The following is a 21,155-nucleotide window of genomic DNA, read 5'->3' on the forward strand; positions in this document are numbered from 1 at the left end:
TCTTGTTCCGTCACCCAGGCTGGAGTGCAGTGGCGCAACCTCCGCTCACTGCAACCTCTGCCTCCCGGGTTCAAGCCATTCTCCTGCCTCAGCCTCCTCAGTAGCTGTGATTACAGGCATGTGCCACCACACCCAGCTAATTTTCATATACAATATTTCTTGAGTAAAATTCGCTCTTCCCCCTCCAGATCCAGTGAAACACTCTGACACTGGGACTCAGGCTGTCATCACTTTAATACTGCCTCTGCTTTTGAGACTGTGACCACTTTAACACCCCTGCTACCTTGACACTGCCACCATGCCAGAAAGGGGGGCTATTTTTTCTTTTTCTTTTTTTGGTTCATCACTCGCTTGGTTGCTCTCACTTTTTCCAGGGTTCATAAAATTGCTTCTGACAGTTTCTGCTTGTTTTTTTGATAATTATTTGAGAGGACAAGAGCTTCTTATTCTACCATTTTTCCTGACATCTCGTGCTAAACTCTTATTTTTTAAGCCTGGTGACTTTTAAAAACATTTCTTCCCATCAGCAATAGTGTCTAATCAAATGGAATAATAAAAGAAATTGTGGCCAGTTTTGTTTGATTTGGCATATCTTTTTTACCTAACATATTGCATCAATTACGATTAATTGTTCCATTTGGAAGGCAGGTAAGTTGGTAGAACCAGGAAGCACGTCCTATTTCTACTAATTTAAAATAGTACTTTTCACTTCATAAAAAATTAAGTTCGAATTTAATTGACTTAAGTGTCTCCATTGTTCTAATGTGCAGTTTACCTTGTTAAGTGCTTAAAAATTGTTCTCTAGGCATTAAGGGTAGTTTGTGTTCTTGTTTGAGTTCAAACTAAAATATGAAAGATATCAAACAACAGAATTTAGATGTAGGAGGAGCCCCATAGATTATATTCTAATTAATTTACATCAGAGTCACCCAGAGAGCCATAAACCAGGGATTCTCAGGCATCACCCTACCAAATTAAAATATCTTGGGGTTAAATCTGGAAATCTATATTTCAGAAATTTCTCTAGCTGATTCTTAAGTGTAGGTAGGTTTAGGGACAAATAATATAATTTAACTATTTAGATGTATGGAGAAGAAAGATGAAGTCTCAGTAGGTAAAGGGATGTGAAGACATTGGGGACCTCTTTGGGTCAATAAACTACCTCATAATTTTGTTACCCTGGAAAGGAGGACCACATCCCTTAGAAACAAAGAAACTTTAAAAAGAAACAAAAAAACCCCGCAAAATTCAGTCTACTAAACTTAGTAGGATAAAGCATTTTAAAAATTCAGTCTACATGTTACTAATAATTGGTTTGACAAAACTTTTCTACTAGATAGATAGTTGGTTTTGAAAATACAAATTCTAGTCAGTTCTTACATATCTTTACAAATGATTTGGACAATAACGCAGAAAAATATTTAATAAGAGAATTGGAAAATGATTTATAGTTGTCTCTAAAGATTCTTCTATGCTTATGTAACCACCATATTGAACACAAGACTCATAAGGTATAAACATAAAGCAGTTGTATTTTTGTCTCCCTTTGTTTCCTGGTAGTTTACTAGGTAGAGCACGTTCTTCCTCTGCCTCATGAAAATTCAGGCAGTCCCTATGTTATGGTAATTCTTAAGCAAGACAAAAAGTCCTCCAGTCAGAATTAAAATGTCCATGTTCATGTTCATGTCATAAACAAAAGTGGTAACTTGATTTGAAGCTAAGGTTTTTCCCCCTCTCCTAGCTGGAGCATGCTACAAGCCTTTAATAGGGAAAAAGGGATATTCCAGGCCTCTCCTGTCACTTCTCCTACTATCCACCTTGCTGAGTGGTTCACAGACTGGAGCATGCTCAAAGACTAGGAGAAATGGAATTGAAAAATTCTTAAGATATGAATGCTGCCATGACAGTCTAACATAGGTCTTCTCTAGTCTTGAATATGAAATTGATCCTCCCGCAAGTGTTTGTTTGGTGTTTTTTGTTTTGTTTTGTTTTGTTTTTTGAGACGGAGTCTCACTCTGTCACCCAGCCTGGAGTACAATGGCACGATCTCAGCTCACTGAAACCTCCGCCTCCTGGGTTCAAGCGATTCTCCTGCCTCAGCCTCCTGAGTAGCTGGGATTACAGGCATGCGCCACCACACCTGGCTAATTTTTGTATTTTTAGTAGAGACGGGGTTTCGCCATGTCGGCCAGGCTGGTCTCAAACTCCTCAGGTGATCCGCCCACCTCTGGCTTTCCAAAGTGCTGGGATTACAGGCTCGAGCCACTGCACCCTGCCGCCTGCAAGTGCTTTTATAAGTTCCCTGGACACCTCTCGCTCCCCCTCTTCCCTTATCACAAAGGGTCTCTTATGTCTGTTCTGGGTGGAGCTTCCTAGACAATTCTAGTACTTATTCCCATTTTGCCTGTCTCACACACACTCATATATGAAGGTTATACCTTGCATACACGTATTTAGCTCATTTAAGACACATATTCAAACATATTTCAGGATTCTATATTTATTATCTTGCAATGAAGTCACTTAAATAAGACTTTTTCAAAAGCCTATGCTCTAAATTGAACTTAATTATAGTTCATGCTATTTCATGTATAGTAATACCCTGCTTTTCCTCAGGAATACTATCCAAGACATCCAATGCATGTCTGAAACAACAGATAGTACTGAACTTTATTTATATCTAGCCAAAGTCTCGATAATCAATACTATACTTCACTCCCCTATCCTCTGAAAAATTCACACCTAAGAAATCCAGAAACTCAAAAGGAGGAATGGGCATAACCTTGTCATATATACCTTTTATCCAAAATCTTTCTGATTTTGAAATTCATCTCTTTTACTTTCTTATCTTAAACACCTATAAACCAACATTGTTGTTTTAAAAATGTGTTATAATAGGCCGGGCGCGGTGGCTCATGCCTGTAATCCCAGCACTTTGGGAGGCCGAGGCAGGCGGATCACCTGAGATCAGGAGTTCGAGACCAGCTGGCCAACATAGTGAAACTCCATCTCTACTAAAAGTACAAAATTATCCAGGTGTGGTGGCACATGCCTGTAATCCCAGCTACTTGGGCGGCTGAGACAGGAGAATCACTTGAACCTGGGAGGCAGAGGTTGCAGTGAGCTAAGATCGCGCCATTGCACTCCAGCCTGGGCAAAAAGAACAAAAGTCTGTCAAAAAAAAAAAAAAAAGAATTATAATAAGAGATTTTATTATAACAAAGCAATTTACTCTTGCCCTGGAATTTATATGTGTATGTGTGTTGACTTGGGGCCCTGACCTAAATTCATAGTACCAGGTTGAGAAAAAGTGAAATACAATAACAGTACAGGCATTTTATTATCAAGAAGAATTTTATCTATTTAAATGTGATCTCCCCTGCAGGTCTTCAGTCATGTTCCTGCTGTTTTGAAACCAGTGGTTCCAGTTCCTCAGCTCCTAGACTTTAATTCCAAAGTTAGTTTCTTTCCCCCACTAGAATATCTGAATGCAGGTATCAGTCATTTGTTTTGAAGCAATTTTTAACAAGTAAAATCTAAAACCAGAGGTTGTTGCCAATATTTTAAAAGGTAACGTTATGGTTGTTGAGGAGGTAAAGCACTGAATCATACTTTAAAATATTCTGTAGATAGTCCCATTCCTGTTGGTTTGCCAAGGAAACAGGCACAGATTGGGTCATTTAAAATATAGCACATGTTAATTTTTTCCAAATTCGTAGCAACTTTTCCACAGAGCCCACTTCACCAGTAGAGAAGAATCCTGAAAGTAACTTGAAAGAAGACTTTCCTACTGTATGTTAACAACAATACACATTGTACTAGCTTTGAAATACAGGAGGTATTTAATGTTGTGTTATGGCTAGTTAGAGATCAGGAATAGGTGAAAAGATAACTGCTTATATATTCTTTCTCTGGTACAGTTTGCTCTTCATTACCAGTTATATTCCATTCACACCCTTCTGAAGATCAGAGTGGAATTAGCCATTAGCAGTGTTTTAGTACTTCTTTGTGGTTCCAAAATGCCAGTCAGTGACTTAGTGCTTGGCTGGCTGCAAAGAATCACATGTAGGAAAGTTGGTAGAAGTACAGATTTACAGATTTCTAACTTTTCTGCTCCCTTTCTTTCCTTTTATTTATTTATTTATTTTAATTGGTCTGAGATAGTCCCTGGGAATTAAAGGTCTCCAGAAGATACGTGTGGAAATTATTGCCTTAGAGATTTCTGACAACGTGTCCAAGTCAAAAATGCTATCCATTGATGAAAGCTGCCACCACAAATTCTATGATTTTTCCCTCCAACTTTGCAGGTTTGACTGCATACGAAACAAAATGTGTGTTGCAGCCTTTGGAGTGATCTCTGCTTTCCTGGCAGTGGTGAGCGGCTTTGGCCTGCTGTTGCACATCGGGGTGCCATTTGTCATCATAGTTGCCAATTCGCCATTTCTTATTCTAGGTGAGTTAAACAAAATGGGAGGCTGCACACTGTGTATGTGGCAGGGTGGGGGATATAAGGGAAAGAATTGTATTGAGGTGGCTCTACAGTTCACAAATGAGGTGCCGGGAAACAGGGAAATGAAATTGAACTGGATATCTCTAGAGGTGGAAAGATCGAGTATCCTAATGGAAAAACAGACCGTGTACGTGAACAGCAGTTCACTTGTAAAAAACAAAATACGAATCACTAAAAATACAGTCATGTATCACTTAACATTGAGGGTCTGAGAAATGCTTCCATAGGCAATTTTGTCGTTGTGTAAACTTCCTAGAGTGTACTTACGCAAACCTCAATTGTATATCCTACAACGCACCTCGGCTGTGCTGGGCTCCTTCTCCTAGGCTGCAATCCTGTACGGCATGTTACTATGCTGAATACTATAGGTAACTGTCACACAATGGTATTTGTGTATCTAATTATATTTGTGTATCTAAATACATCTAAACCTAGAAAAGGTACAGTAAAAATATGGTAGAAAATATAAAAAATGGTCCACTTGTACAGGGTACTTATCACGAATGGAGCTTGCAAGAATGAGAGTTGCTCCGGGTAAGTCAGTGAATAAACGTTGAGTGAACATAAGGTATAGGACATTCCTATACACTACTGCAGACTTTATAAACACTGGACACTTAAGCTATGCTACATTTATTTAAAATGTATTTCTCTTTCTTCAATGATAAGTTAACCTTAGCTTACTGCAACTTCATTATTTTATAAACTTTAAAGGTTTTTTTACACTTTTTGACTTTTGTGATAACACAGCTTAAAACACAAACACATTGGAGAGCTGTACAATAATATTTTCTTTCCTTAGATCTTGGTGTAAACAAGCTCTGCCAGTCTTATGAAAATACAGCACATACAATTATGTACACAACATGATACTTAATGAACAATTGTTACTGCTTTATGTATTCACTATGCTAAATTTTATGTCATTATTTTAGAGTATACTCTAACTTATGAAAAAAATAGTTAACTGTAAAATAGCTTCATGTAGGTTATTCAGGAGATATTTCAGAAGAAGTTATTGTTATCATAGCAGACAGCTCCGCGTGTCCTGAAGACCTTCCAGTGGGACAGGATGTGGGGATGGAAGACAGTGATAGTGATGATTCTGACCCTATGAAAGCCTAGGCTAATGTGTGTGGGTTTTGGTTTGTTTTTTGTGATGGAGCCTCACTCTGTCACCCGGGCTGAAGTGCAGTGGCTCAATCTCGGCTCCTGGGTTCGAGCGGTTCTCCTGCCTCAGCCTCCTGAGTAGCTGGGACTACAGGCACGCACTACTATGCTTATATGTGTTTTTGTATCTTAGTTTTTAATAAAAAGTTTAGAAAGTAAAAAAAAAAATAAAAATTTTTAAAAATAGAAAAAGGCTTATAGATTAAAGATATAAGTAAAGAAAATATTTTGTATAGCTGTCCAATGTTTTTGTGTTTTAAGCTGTGTTATAAAAAGCCAAAAAAGTTTTTAAAAGCTTAAAAGTTTATAAAATAATAAAGTTACAGTAAGCTAAGGTTAATTTATTATTGAAGAAAGAAAAATATATTTTAAAATAAATGTAGTGTAGCCTAAGTATCCAGTGTTTATAAAGTCTACAGGAAAGTCCTAGGCCTTCATGCAAACTCTACAAAATGGCTTACATTAAATCAATTATATACGCCTTGACTATAGTTATTCATGGCTGTGGGGTACACTGGATGATTAGGTGTGAGTGCATACGAGGAAGGTATGCCTTGAAAAGCTAGAATAAATAAGCTAATATCCAGTACACAACTCACTATCTCCCCCAGAAAACCAAATATTAGTTTTTCCAAGATGCTTACTTTCCAAAATATAAACATCTTTATTTTCTCATGCTTACTGTAAAATAAATTCTGAACTTACCAAAAATACAAAGAAAAATGGAAAACAACTGTAATTCCACCCTTCAGGGATAATTCCTGCTAATATCTCTATGTATATCCATCCAGAATTTGTTCTATGCAAATATACACATGTAGCTAGCTCTCCATTTCAAACATCTTATTTTATAACAAGAAATTTTCATTTAACATTAAATATCTACCTCTTTTTAAAAAGACTGAATATGACTCCAATCTAACACTATGTTTGATTTGGCCAATGTCATACTGTTATGAGATTATGTTGTTTTCGATATTTTCCTATTATAAATTACACCAAAATGAACACACTTGTTCTACTTTTGAGCATTTGTCCAATTAGGACAAATTCCTAGAAGTAGAATTGACAGTCAAAGGTATTCCCTTTTTAAGTCTTTTGCTTTGTTGCAAACTTGGACTGAAAAATTGTGTACCAATTTCCATTTCTCCCTAGTGGACTGAGTGTCTTCATTTGCAGAAAACCCTCCAGAAATCCTCAGTCTTGCTAATATTGATTAAGAAGAAAACCAGGTGTCTCACTTGTGGTTTAATTTGCATCCCTTGATTAATTGAAAAGTCAAATATTTTTTTCTTATACCATTATTCACTACATAACGACGTTTGGGTGAAAGATAGACTGCATATACAAAGCAGACCACATATACAATGGTAGTCCCAGAAGGTTATAATGGAGCTGAAAAATTCCCATCACCTATTGTTATCATAGCCATCCTATTGTCATAACGCAATTCATTACTCACACGTCTGGTAGGAGGTTGGAGGGAGGTGAAATTTATATGCAACATGCTCATGCTGCCCTTTCCAGTTCCTTTATTTTTTTGGTAATCCCCTTTCCCAGGCTTCAGTCATGACTTGAAAATTCTCTGATGTTCTCCTATTCCAACCAATCTGAAATATCACTGATGAAAGGAACTAATCATCTAGTAGGCATTAATATGTAAAGAATTCTTAAGATTTACCTTGACACATATTTCTGATCTCATTACAATGAACTGGGCAAGTGGAATTTGAATACCAGCATCCTAGGTATCAGAAACAAACTAGCAGAAAAACTATATCTGTGTATGTACCTGTGCGTGTCTATAAACTATGTGGTGCCTCTCAAATCATACCACAGAGATAGCCACATGCTCACTGTAGAACACATTAAGTCCAGCTTATATTTCAAGTAACAGAATGTTGGATGGATGTGTCTGTACATGAGCATGAAATATCTTACAAGAGAAAATGATCTCTCAAGCAATATTGGAATCAAAGACACACATTGCCAATGCTGCTTTGACTGATACCCATCTAGCCAGGTTTCCTGACCTCATCATGGAAACACCCTAAGCAAAGAGTAGAGTATACTGCACTACGTGCAATAATAGGAGTATGTACAAAGCAAAGACTTATTACAAAGGAAGGAATGATGAGTTCTGTTGTAACTTCAGAGGCAACCAGGGAAAGCATCACAGAGAAGGTAGTATTTAATCAGAGGGTTGGACAAGATAAATAAAACCTTAAGATATAGAAAAAGAAAATGGTTTGAACCAACCTGTTTAATTTTTAATGGATAGTAATATGTATGAAGATGAAGATTCTGTTTCTTTCCTTTTTTTTATTACAGGTGTTGGGGTCGATGACATGTTTATCATGATTTCTGCCTGGCATAAGACCAGCCTTGCAGATGACATACCAGAGCGGATGTCCAATGTCTATTCAAAAGTGGCAGTGTCTATTACAATCACCACCATCACTAACATCCTGGCCTTCTATACCGGGGTTATGAGCTCTTTTAGGTCCGTACAATGTTTTTGCATCTATACAGGAACGACCCTGTTATTTTGCTATTTTTATAGCATCACCTGTTTTGGAGCATTTATGGCCTTGGATGGTAAAAGAGAAGTAGTCTGCCTACGCTGGTTGGAAAAGGCTGACGCAAAATGGTCCTCATTTAAAAAGTTCTGCTGTTTCCCGTTTGGTTCTGTCCCAGATGAACATGGAACTGATATCCATCCAATGAATTTGTTTTTTAGAGACCATTTTGGCCCCTTTCTCACAAGCAGTGAGTCCAAGTATTTTGTAGTCTTTATATACGTTTTGTACATCATAAGCAGTATATATGGGTGTTTCCATGTGCAGGAAGGTTTAGACCTTCGAAATCTGGCAAGTGACGATTCCTACATCACACCATACTTTAATGTAGAGGAAGATTATTTTTCAGATTATGGTCCCAGGGTTATGGTTATTGTTACTAAAAAAGTTGACTACTGGAATGAAGATGTTAGGCAAAAACTGGAAAACTGTATTAAAATTTTTGAAAAAAATGTCTATGTAGATAAAAATCTTACAGAGTTTTGGTTAGATGCATATGTGCAATATTTAAAAGGTAACAGCCAAGATCCTAATGATAAGAATACTTTTATGAATAATATTCCTGATTTTTTAAGCAATTTTCCAAATTTTCAGCATGATATTAATATTTCATCATCAAATGAAATCATTTCTTCTCGGGGCTTCATTCAGACAACAAATGTTTCTTCTTCAACCAAAAAGAAAATAATGTTATTCCAATTACGACGCACAGCTGAAGACTGTCAAATTCCCCTAATAGTATATAACCAGGCATTTATATATTTTGATCAGTATGCTGCGATAATAGAAAACACTGTTCGAAATGTATTGGTTGCATCAGCAGCTATGTTCATTGTTTCCTTATTGTTAATCCCTTATCCATTTTGTTCCTTGTGGGTGACTTTTGCTATTGGTTCTGTGATTGTAGGAGTAACGGGTTTCATGGCATTCTGGAAAGTCAATCTTGATTCCATATCCATGATTAATCTTGTCATTTGTATAGGGTTTTCTTTCGATTTTTCTGCACACATTTCCTATGCATTTATTTCTAGTTCCCAGCCCTCAGTAAACCAAAAATCAATCGAGGCATTATATCTTCTAGGCTATCCAGTGTTACAAAGTGCAATTTCAACAATATTAGGGGTGTGTGTTTTAGCTTCAGCAAAAGCATACATCTTCAGAACATTTTTTAAGATTATGTTTCTTGTTATGGTATTCGGGGCAGCTCATGGCCTAATTTTTATTCCAGTATTCTTAACCTTTTTTGGAAGGTTTATTTGAATATCCACTAACAAATCAAAGACCAATTCTATAATTCCTCATTGTCCCAATCCAATCTGATTTTTTTTAAATGCACTATTAAGAATAGTCAACAAACTACTGGGAGACCAAGGTGGGTGGATCACCTGAGGTCAAGAGTTCGAGACCAGCCTGGCCAACATGGTGAAATCTTGTCACTACTGAAGATACAAAAATTATCCAGGCATGGTGGCATGCACCTATAATCCCAACTACCTGGGAGGCTGAGGCAGGAGAATCACTTGAACCTAGGAGATAGAAGTTGCAGTGAGCTGAGATCATGCCACAGCACTCCAGCCCGGGTGACAAGAGTGAGACTCCGTCTCAGAAAAAAAAAAAAAAAAAAATTGGTCAACAAACTAAAAACAAGGGCATGTTTCCTTGATTTGGAAATCCCATTTTAAATTATTATTTAAAATATACTGATAAAAATTAATTAGTCTTATGTTAAAATATCTTCACTAAATTAGGAAGTGTTATCTTTCTTACAGTCTTTACAATCAAGTACAAGGTACAACTTTTCTGTTATTTTTTCCCTTTACTTTATATTTATACCTGAAATTCAACTATTGTATGTATGGTTCATACTATAAATGGAATATTATTTTCATTGTACTTGCTACGTGCATTCATATGTGAAAATGCATCTTATCATTTATTTTCCCATTCAGAGGCTTTTCTATACATTTTGTTAATGGTATATTTTGATAAGAAATTTTTAAAGTTTATAAATCCAATTTGTCATATTTTTTCATGGTTAGTGCTTTCTTAACCTAAGAAATATACTGACTACTCCAAGGTTACAAATAAAGTCATCTATGTTTTCTCCTCTAAGCTAATAGTTTTGATTTTACATTTAGGCCTGTGATCCATACACATGTATTTGTTGGGCCGTATGGATAGAAGTCCATTTCCTTCTCATAAAAGCTGCCCATTTGTCTCAGCATCATTTGTGAAAAGACTGTCCTTCAGGATAGGATTAACTTGGCATCTATATAAAAAATAAATCAGTTGACAATTTATGTGTGGTTCTAATTTTGTGCCATTGATCTGTTGGTCTGCTCTAAGCCCAGTACCACCACACTGCCTTCATTACTGAAGCTTTATATTAATTACTGAAATTAGGCTGTGTATGTTGTCCACTTTGATTTTTATTAATCTTTCTGATTTCAAAGTTTATCTTTGTTATGTTCCTTTTTTTTTTCGAGATAGATTTGCGCCCTGTCACTCAGGCTGGAGTGCAGTGCTGCGATCATAGCTCACTGCGCCCAAAACTCCCAGGCTCATGTGATCCTCCTGTCTCAGCCTCCGAGTAGCTGGGAATATAGTCATGCCATTACATCTGACTAATTTTTTGTTTTAATTTTTTTTTAAGACACAGGGTCTTTCTGTGCTGTCCAGGCTCGTCTTGAACTCTTGGCCTCAAGCAATTCTTCTGCCTCAGCCTTCCAAACTGCTGGGATTACAGGTGTAAGCCACCATACCAACACTTTGTTACTTTTTTGTCTTAAACTCTATAAACCAATATTGTTTTTTTAAAGAAGGTATTCATCATAATAAAACTATACTGTAACAAAGCAATTCACTTTTACCCTGGAACTTGTTGGTTTTGGGCCTTGAATTTAACTGGTCACACCAATGGGATGGGAAAAGTGAAAAACAGCAACAGTGTAGAAGTTTTATTAATGATTAGAAATGTTAGCTATTTAAATATGATCTTGCCTAAAGGCTTTATTCATGTTTTTCCTGTTTTGCAATCAGTGGCTCCCTCTCCTTAGTTATCTCTCCTAGACGTCAATTACAAATTAGTTTCTTTTCCTCACCAAAAATATTTGGGGTGATGTCAGCATAAACAGGGTAGAATGTAGCTCCAAGAGCCCATTTCACCACAAAAATTTTAAAAAAAATTGAAAAAAGCAAAAACTGTTAGAAAAGATTCTAATTAAACTCTGAAAAATGGTCCAAGGTTTACACCAACCAAATGGATACCAAATCAGAAAAAAAGCAACTAAAAAATGTTGGGAAAACTTTGTGGCATTTTTTATTTGCCTTTGTCTCACACCCTCCTCCCTGGCTTGATAGTGATGGTGGTCCTCAGAAGGTAGCCTAGGCAAGGCAGGGTGGCTCAGGTCTGTAATCCCAACACTTTGGGAGGCCAAGGGGGGGTGGATCACCTGAGGTCAGGAGTTCGAGACCAGCTTGGCCAACATGGTGAAACCCCATCTCTACTAAAAATACAAAAATTAGCCAGGCGTGGTGGCATGCACACCTGTAATTCTAGCTACTCGGAGACTGAAGCAGGAGAATCGCTTAAGACCTGGGATGCAGAGGTTGCAGTGAGCTGAGATCGCACTACCGCACTCCAGCCTAGGTGACAAAGCAAGACTCTGTCTCCAAAAAAAAAAAAAAAAAAAAAAAGGTAGCCTACATTCCTTCCTACCAGGTGTGGGACCCAGATTCCTAGTTCTGGAGGCAAAAAAGATCTCATTCACAGAGAGTTTGTCTGTTTAAACATGTTTATGAGCTATCAGAAGACTGACACAAAGCACTTATGCTTGTTTTACCTTCCCCAGAACTCACTCATGGTGAAAAGTTAGCAAGAATTTCCTTAAAACAGCGTAAGCCAAATGAACAGCCCACAAGCATCAGGGGCAAAACGTTACTGTTGAGGTATTTAATAGTGCCCTATAAGCCAGGGAGGAAAGGCTGGGCCAAGAGTTTCTTTGTCAAAATAAGGCATTCAAAAGCACCTTTATACTGGGATTTTTTTTTTTTTTTTTTTTTGGCTTTGAGACACAGTCTTACTCTGTCACCCGATGGAGTGCAATAGAGTGATCTTGGCTCTCTGCAACCTTTGCCTCCCAGGTTCAAGCGATTCTCCTGCCTCAGCCTCCTGAGTAGCTGGGACTATAGATGGGCGCCACCACGCCCAGCTAAGTTTTATATTTTTAGTAGAGATGGGGTTTTGCCATGTTGGCCAGGTTGGTCTTGAACTCCTGACCTCAGGTGATCCATATACTGGGAATTTTAAAGCCATGCACATGCTCAGGGCAGGACACATACTCAGAAAAGAGCTGCGAAAACTCAAAGCTTTAACCTCTGGCTAATCACTCCAGTCCAGCAGGAAGTGAAGGGGATGCTGTAGCTCCCCTGGGGTATGCCCACCAAGGTGATGCTTCCCTGGGGTACTTCTCCTCTATGGGATTGCACAAGGCTAGGGGACAGGACCAAGGAATACCAGGGTGCTAGATCTCTCTAGTGGCACTAGTAGTCTCCATGAACAAATGGCTGTATTCCCAGAAGAGACTAAGCTGCTCACAGGGGATGCTGTAGCTCTTCTGTAGCTACCTAGGGCCCAAGATTCAAACACATGCCTTCCAAAAATATGGCATCATTTAGTGATGGCTCTGTAAAACTAAAAGCAGATAGGGTTCATTGGGCTGCAAAGGTGGGTGGCCATCTTTTGACTCAGACTGAATACAGATGTTCCAACCAACCGGCCAAACTACCTGCAGTGGTGATGGCCAAGCAGGCCACCCTTACCACCATATTGCTACATTTTCACGGGCCATTGCCAGCAGCCTAGTTAAATTGTCAGGAGAATGGTGGCTGAGTGACTAGGCTATTAAAGGATCCCCTGTGTGAGGACAAGGACTATGCCAACAGCTTCCTGTCTTGAAGGGACAAATACATGTCACCCATGTGGACACTAGGAATACCATAGCCACCCTTGAGATAACATGTCATGTTTTTTGGATACTCTGTGAGATGTCCCATTAACCAAACAACATACTTCACTGCCCAAGCAACATGACACGGGTTACACTTTCAGAGAATATGATCAGAGGATATGATGGGCTTTCCATGGAGCCTATTATGCACAGGCCAGTGAAACTATTAAATGATGGAACAGCTGATTCACACAGCAACTGAAGAGAGAACATCAAGACAACCTGCTGGTGGGGCGGTACCCTCACCTGATTAGGGCAATATAGGCACTGAACACAAGGAAAACACAGCATTGCAACACGTGTTGAGAAACACTGAACTAGGTAAGGGTGGTGGTGGACCAGGCAGCTGCCTCATTAGCCTGAGCCTGCAAAATCCTCATGTTTTCAACAATTCTTCTTTTTTCACTTTAGAAAGCATATCCTGTGGGTGGTTTGCAGTTCAGGCTGCCACAGTAACCCCAGACGGGGGGCTCTCTGACTCTAATCTGGAGGCAATGCTTCCTCTTAGTGCCTCCCCACCCCTCTATGTGATTCCACAAGGGTGGGCGACAAAACCAAGGAATACAAGGGTGCTAGGGTCCCTCTGGGGCACTAGGGACGTCTGATCCTTCCAGTCAAGTGGGCAGTGTCATCAGGCATATTAAGTTTGTACAGGACACGCTCTCTCTTCCTACACTGGACAAATGAGGACAAAAGGTCTGGGTTTAGCAGCAAGGGCAAGGGGTACCCTCAGAGGTGGCAGCCTCAGGATAGGGACAGACAGGCTAGGTCACTATACCACCTCAGCCCAATTCTTATCTGATGGGTAGGAAACACCTGGGCCCCCTGTGAGGGGTAGGGGTGGGGCATGAACCTGTCAGTCTGCTTTTCCACAAGGATGTGGCAGCAGAAGCCTTGAGTGTGTCTTTGGTGGGCTTTGGTGGCCTCTTTCAAGCTGTGGCCATGGCAGGCAACCTGACGAAGTGTTGGATCTGCCACCCTGGACCTCCTCTTGTCACAGACCACAGCAACTCTCTCCTGCCAGTGGTAAACTAAACCATTAATCTGTTCTCACGCTGCTAATAAACACATACCCAAGTCTGGGTAATTTATAAAGAAAAAGTGGTTTAATGAATTCCAGTTCCATGGCTGGGGAAGCCTCACAATGATGACAGAAGGTAAAAGAGAAGAAAGGCACATCTTACATGGCGGCAGGCAAGAGAGAGAATGTGTGCAGGGGAACTCCCCTTTATAAAACCATCAGATCTCATGAGACTCATTCACTATCATGAAAACAGCACAGGAAAAAAACCCACTCTCATGATTCAATTACCTCCCACCAGGTCCTTCCCATGACACATGGGAATTATGGGAGCTACAGTTCAAGATTTGGGCAGGGACACAACCAAACTGTATCAACCATTATTCCCTGAGTATTGTCACAGTGTAAGGCAATAACACCTGAGCATGGCTTACTGAGCAAGGATCTGGCACCTGCCACATGACAGGGAACCGGAAGTGCCCTATTAACTGACTCTCTGGCAAAATGTCACAACCACAACTAAAAAAACCTTGGTGGCAGGTACTTTCACGGACACACTCCTTTGATTACATGGACTAGAACTGTCCCAGTAGTGATAATGAAATCAAAGACTGGACTACCCCTAGCCCTCTGTGTAGGATTCATGAACAATATTGTGTGGGAGAAACTGAGCTCACGCAACTATGCCATCAGTCGGACTTGGTTGGTGAAAGCCAATGCATCTATCCCCATGTATGGGCCATTGAACAATAAAATGAGGAAAGGGATGTTATGTACAGCTGAGGGCTACATCTTTCTCTGCAGATGGTCTGGCGGTAACCCACAGGATGGGCATTGTCATGCCTGAAAATCTGTCAGATAGAGGGATCTTGCATGTTGCATATGCTGGGGGTACCCCAAGATACCACCCCTGGGAATAATGAGATGCCCCCATTTGGGCCTGCAGCCCAAAGCCATACACCAGACTTACTAGGAACCTTCCAGGAGGTAGAACTGACTCTGGGCTTATGTCCTTTATGAGATCTTTGAGACCATGCATCAGAGTCAGTGCTCAGAAAAAAGTGATAAGAAATCTGTCCCTGACCATGGCAGATATGGCTTCCTCCATTGTCACTGCCTTGACCGCCCGGCAGACATCCCTCAGCTCCCTCAGGAAGGCTGTTTCAGATGACAGAAGTTATCTAGACTTTCTTGTAACCCAACTGGGAGGAGTGCATGCAATTGGCAGTACTGCCTGCCATACCTGGATTAATACCACAGGTATGGTGGAAACACAAGTGAAGAAGATTCAGAAGCAGGTTCACTGGCCACAGACAGTGGAAACACCTGAAGAATTCCTCTTTCACCGCTTTGGCAACTTCTTACCCAGATTGTTTGGATTCTGGGCTAGGTCACTACTCCAGGCAGGCTTGGTCATGCTTGTGGTTGTAGTCCTCCTGAGCCTAGTGAAATGTATTCTGGCTATGGCCCAAAGGTGTTGCACTGAATGAAGATGTGTCAGTCAAGATGTTACATGAATCTGATGAGACAAACCTCCACCTCCAGATCTGGGCATATGGTTGGTGAGCATATGATATGGACTGGCTTTGCTAAGGGTAATATCTTGTGGAAGTGAGGTGAGGTGCACTGCAGGACAGTTCTCTAGGTGTCCTTGGACCAACCCCATTCTTCCTCTTTCCTTACTCCCTCATAGTACTCAAGAAGAACTGTAGTATGTGCTGGGAATGCAACACCTTGAGATGAGGGGGAGTTTGCCAGAATAGCTCAGGCTCATTCCAGCCCCATTCTAAAAACAGAATGTCCATCAATGCTTCAGCCCAATGTGGAACAATCAAATGAGGAAAGGGATGTTATATGCAGCCAAGGGCTACAGCTTTTATACCCAAATGTTGCCCCTGGGATATAAAACCCAGGGTGAATTGCTTTCTGGAGTCCCTCAGCTGCAGTACAAGTAGGACACTCACAGTTAAGGCTTCATCCATCCCGGGAAGCTTTCTGAGCCTTGGGAGGACTGACTCACAATGAATCCCAGGCATCTGCTGTCCCTTGTTGCCTATCCACAAGTAATAAATCCACTTAATGTAGCTTGTTGCATATGAGTACTTTCTGTCTCACTGGACTCAGACGACTTGATAAACCAGTACACAGTAAACCTGCTTCACAAAACATGCAAGAATAAAAGAGTAATATAAGCAGACATGGAATTCTAAGAAATAATCCAAAAGAAATGGAATTGTAACAGAAATGAAGAATGCCCTCAGTAGGCTTATTGACAGACTGGACACAGCTGAGGAAAGAATTTCTAAGCTTGAGGATATATCCATAAGACTTCTCAAACTGAAAAGCAAAGAAAAAAAAGACTGGGGGAAAAAAGAACAGGCTGTCAAAGAACTGTGGGATAACTACAAAAGTTGTAACACATGTATAATGAGAATACCAGAAGGAGAAGAAAGAGAGAAGGGAACAGAAGAAATTGCTGAAGCGATAATGACTTAAAATCTCCCCAAATTGACATCAGACACCAAACCACAGACCCAGGAAGCTCCGAGAATACCAAACAGGAACAATATCAGTAATTATAATAGTAATACTACACCAAGCATCTCATATTCAAACATCAGAAAAACATGAAAGAATCTAAAGGAGAAAACTACTTTACCTATTGAGGAGTAAAGATAAGAATTACATTCAACTCATCCTCAGAAACTATCCAAGCAAGAAGAGAGTGGCATGAAATATTTAGAGTGTTGAGAGTTCAGAACACCAACCTAGCATTTTGTATCCTGCAAAATTATCCTTCAAAAGTGAAAGAGACAAAAATTGAGGGGATTTATTGGCAGTAGACCTGCCTTGCAAGAAATCTTAATGTTCTTTGGAAAGGAGGAAAATGATATAGGTCGGGAACTCATATCTACGTAAAGAAAGGAAGAGCACCGTAAAAGGAATAAGTGAAGGTAAAATGAAAATTTTTATTTTTTATTCTTATCTGATTGAACAGATAACAGTTTGTTCAAAATAAAAATAGCAACAATCTATTTGGCAATTATAGCTTATACGTAAGTGAAACAAATAGCAGAAATGATTAAAGGAATGAAGGACAGAATTAGGAATATGTTACTCTTACAAGATACTTTCACTACCAGTAAGGCAGGATAATGTTATTTGAAAGTAGACTTGTATTCATTATAAATGCGTGTTACAAACTCTAAGGCAAGCATGTAAAAGTGTTTTAAAAGAAATATAATTGGACATTAGTAAGAGGTGGAATAGAAGGTAACGTGCTCCTATCCCCCAATAAGGATTCTATACCTATTCACAGTCAAAAGCCTCTCTGCAGGAGCCTCATTATTTGGGTTGGAGTTTGTGAAACCCCAGCTGATCCCAAGACCTGTGAGGGTCATTTTGAGATTGCAGACCAACAGCCAGGTAGCTAATCCACTGAATGTGCTCCTAAGTTCAAGCACAGAAATGGCCCAGTCCCAGAAGGGCCTTGACTACAGCCCTGTTTGACCTTGAGCCTGCAACCAAAACCGTCTTCCAAAAGTTCAGGAGGAATTGTACATACTAGGATCTTGATGGAAAGGCTCACCTGCCTGCTGACATCAGTTCTGGCAGTGAACCTGAAAGTTGCTCTGTGGCTCAGCTCTAGCCCCCCTCAGCTGAGGCCCAGCTCAGAACTGCCCACGCAAGGACCCAGAGGGACACTCGCCCATATCTCACAGTCCAAGAGCCTGAGCTTCCCTGATAGTTTTGCCAACTTCTGTCTCACAGCAGATTCCAAGGAGGCCTGGTCTCAGCTCCTGCTGCTGTCAGGTGACTGTCCCGTCTGTGCTGAAACCTGTTGGAAAACAAAGTGCCCCTCTGATTCTTCGATATGGGCTCTCCAGCCTCCATCCCACAGCAGATCCCAAAGGGGTCCAATCCCAGCTCTGGCCTATCTTTTTGCATAAGATCCTTGTGCAATCTCATTCCTTGGTATTTGGCCAGATGTGCTGAAAACTTGTGCCCACACAAAAACCTGCATACAGGTGTTTATAGCAGCTTTATTTGTAATTTCTAGAACTTGGAAGCAAGCAAGACGTCCTTCAACAGGCAAATGGGTAAACCGTGGTACATATATTTTTATTATTATATAATTATATATATATGTAAAATTCCATGCTAAAAAGAAATAAGCTCTCAAGCCATGAAAAACATAAAGGAACTTTAAATATATCTTATGAAGTGAAAGAAGCCAATCTGAAAAGGCTACATATTGTATGATTCCTACCGTAGGACATTCTGGAAAAGGCAAAACTTTGGAGACAGTGAAAAGATCCATTGTTGCCAGGGGTTTGGGAGAGGGAGGGATAAATAGGCAGAGCACAGAGGAGTTTTAGGACAGTGAAACTGTTCTGTACAATATTATAATGGTAGATACATGTCATTTTCCATTTGTCAAAACCCATAGAATGTACAACACCAAGAGTAAACCCTAATGTGAACTATGGGATTCAGGTAATAATAATGTGTTCATGTAAATTCATCTACTGTAACAAATGGGAAGGTCAGGGGGCAGGGGCTATATGGGAACTCACTGTACTTTCTGCTCAACTTCACCATGAACCTAAAACTGCCCTAAACAACATTTAGTGTATATTTTAAAAATTTCTCAAGTCATATTTTTTAAAATACCTTTGTTTGATAAGAATCAAAACAAAGTCCATAGTTAGTGTGTTTCTTAAGACTCTTAGTCTACAAATTCTCCCTCCTCTTTTTATTTCCCCCTCTTGTAGTTTATTTGTTAAAGAAACCAGGTAATTTGTCCTGTAGAGTTAGAATCCTACATTTTGGCTTTTGTTGATTGCATTATGTTGTTTCAGCACATTCCTCTGACCTCCTGACATGGGAGGTCAGGTTTGATCAGATGTGTGCTCGGTTTTGTTTGCTGTTTGTTTTTGCAAGGTGTCATTGTGAGCTTTCAATCCAATATGTCAGGAGGTGCTTAATGACTGGCTCTCTCTGTTTAAGATGGTAAAATTCACTAATGTGTTCAGGTATCGTCAGCCTGGTCCAACCATTACAAAATACTTCATCAGTTTTTTTACTTAATTATTTTAACAACTTTGAGAGGCAGAATAATACCCTCCAAATATGTCCATATCTTTTTTTTTTTTTTGAAATGGAATGTCACTCTGTCACCACCCAGGCTGGAGTGCAGTGGTGCAATCTCGGCTCACTGCTGCAAACTCTGTCTCCCGAGTTCAAGCGATTCTCCTGCCTCAGCCACCTGAGTAGCTGGGATTACAGGCACGCCCCACCATGTCTGGCTAATTTTTGTATTTTTAGTAGAGATGGGGTTTCACCATGTTGGCCAGACTGGTCTCAAACTCCCAACCTCAGGTGATCAGCCTGCCTCAGCCTCCCAAAGAGCTGGGATTACAGACACACACTTCCATGCCTGGCTAATTTTTGTATTTTTAGTAGAGACGGGGTTTCACCATGTTGGCCAGGCTGATCTTGAACTCCTGACCTCAAGTGATCCACCACCTCGGCCTCCCAAAGTGCTGGAATTACAGACGTGAGCCACCATGCTCTGCCTTAATGGGTTTTTACTGTCTTGAAGTTTCTCATGAGATTTAGTCAGATGTCAGCTGAGAATGCACACATCTGAAGGTTTGACTGGGGCTGGAATCAGCTCCATTTTCAAGATGGCTAACTCACATGACTGTCAAGTTGTGCTGGCTATTTATGGGAGACCCCAGTTCCTCTCCATATGGGCCCCTGACAGCTGCTGGATTCCCCTGGACCTAGTGGTCCAAGAGAATGGAAGATGAAATGTCCTTTATGCTCTAGCTTAGGATGCCACACAGAATCATATCTGCTACTCCACTGGTCACACAGACCAGTTCTAATTCAATGTGCAAAGAAACAAAGTAAGAAATACCTGGAGGTGATAAAAATTGGGGACCATCATAGAGGCTGGCTATAAGTTTGTATGGATTAATTTCATCCCAGTTATGGTCACATTTTCCTTCTTCATATGTGTGGTGCATTTTTATTGGATACTTCTTATAGAATATATGTTGTTGAGTACTAGCTTTTGTTGCTTTCTCTTAATACTATTGGATCTGACAAAGTTATCTGTTTATCAGGTTGGTCTTTTCAAGGCTCATTTTTAGGACTTCTTAGGATGAATCTAGAGTAGTCTTTAGTTCTAGGCTAGCTTTGCCCTACTATTAGGCACAACTCTCTGGGGTTTCTACTGAATCTCCCAGGTTTTCAGTGAGGAATCTGCATTCTGCCTGGTCAAAACTTAAACATCTTCCAGCTCTGTGAGATTGCTGGAGATTTAGTGTATACCTCTCTGGTTATGCTTTGCCTTGTCTCATAGAGCTTCATCCTCTGCATGTGCCATATGTGGCTAAGTATTTAGTAATAGATTCTCTGGTCAAACTTTGCAAAGCCTGACTTCATGGACATTTACCTTACACAGAAGTGACTAGATATTTAGAGACAAGCTAAAAGGGGCCCCGTGCAGATTTAGGAAGTGCTTTATCTCCACTGTTCCTTCTACTCTGGCACTTTGACTTACGTATTTTAGCCTGCCCAGACCTCCTAAACTCTGCCCTGTAAAGAAAATGCCGTGCTCTGCCTAGATTTACCTTCGTGTTCTGTGGTTTGGAAAATGTCTCCATGAAGAAAATGAGTATGATTATAGGACTCGCTTCATTTGTTTTCTGTCTTTGAGGGATCATAATTCTTCACTGTCTGTTGTCTGGTGCCTGAAAATCATTGCTTGACACATTTTGTCCCGTTTTTTCTTTTTCTTTTTCTTTCTTTCCTTTTTTTTTTTTTTTTTTTTTCTTTTTTTTTTTTTTTTTTTT

General features: G+C 39.9%; 1 protein-coding gene across 1 annotated transcript in view; it reads left to right on the forward strand.

Moving 5' to 3' along the window:
* The window catches only part of PTCHD3 (patched domain containing 3), an 18,704-nt gene extending 8,557 nt beyond the window's left edge, over positions 1–10,147 (forward strand). Inside the window, exons 3-4 of the mRNA XM_011949230.1 lie at positions 4,308–4,453; positions 8,012–10,147. Coding sequence (XP_011804620.1) covers positions 4,308–4,453; positions 8,012–9,519 — 1,654 coding nt within the window. The 3' untranslated portion in view covers positions 9,520–10,147. The remainder of the gene's footprint in view (positions 1–4,307; positions 4,454–8,011) is intronic.
* The last annotated feature ends 11,008 nt before the right edge of the window (positions 10,148–21,155 follow it).

This window comes from Colobus angolensis, unplaced genomic scaffold, assembly GCF_000951035.1.
Source record: "Colobus angolensis palliatus isolate OR3802 unplaced genomic scaffold, Cang.pa_1.0 Scaffold293, whole genome shotgun sequence".
Lineage (NCBI taxonomy): Eukaryota > Metazoa > Chordata > Mammalia > Primates > Cercopithecidae > Colobus > Colobus angolensis.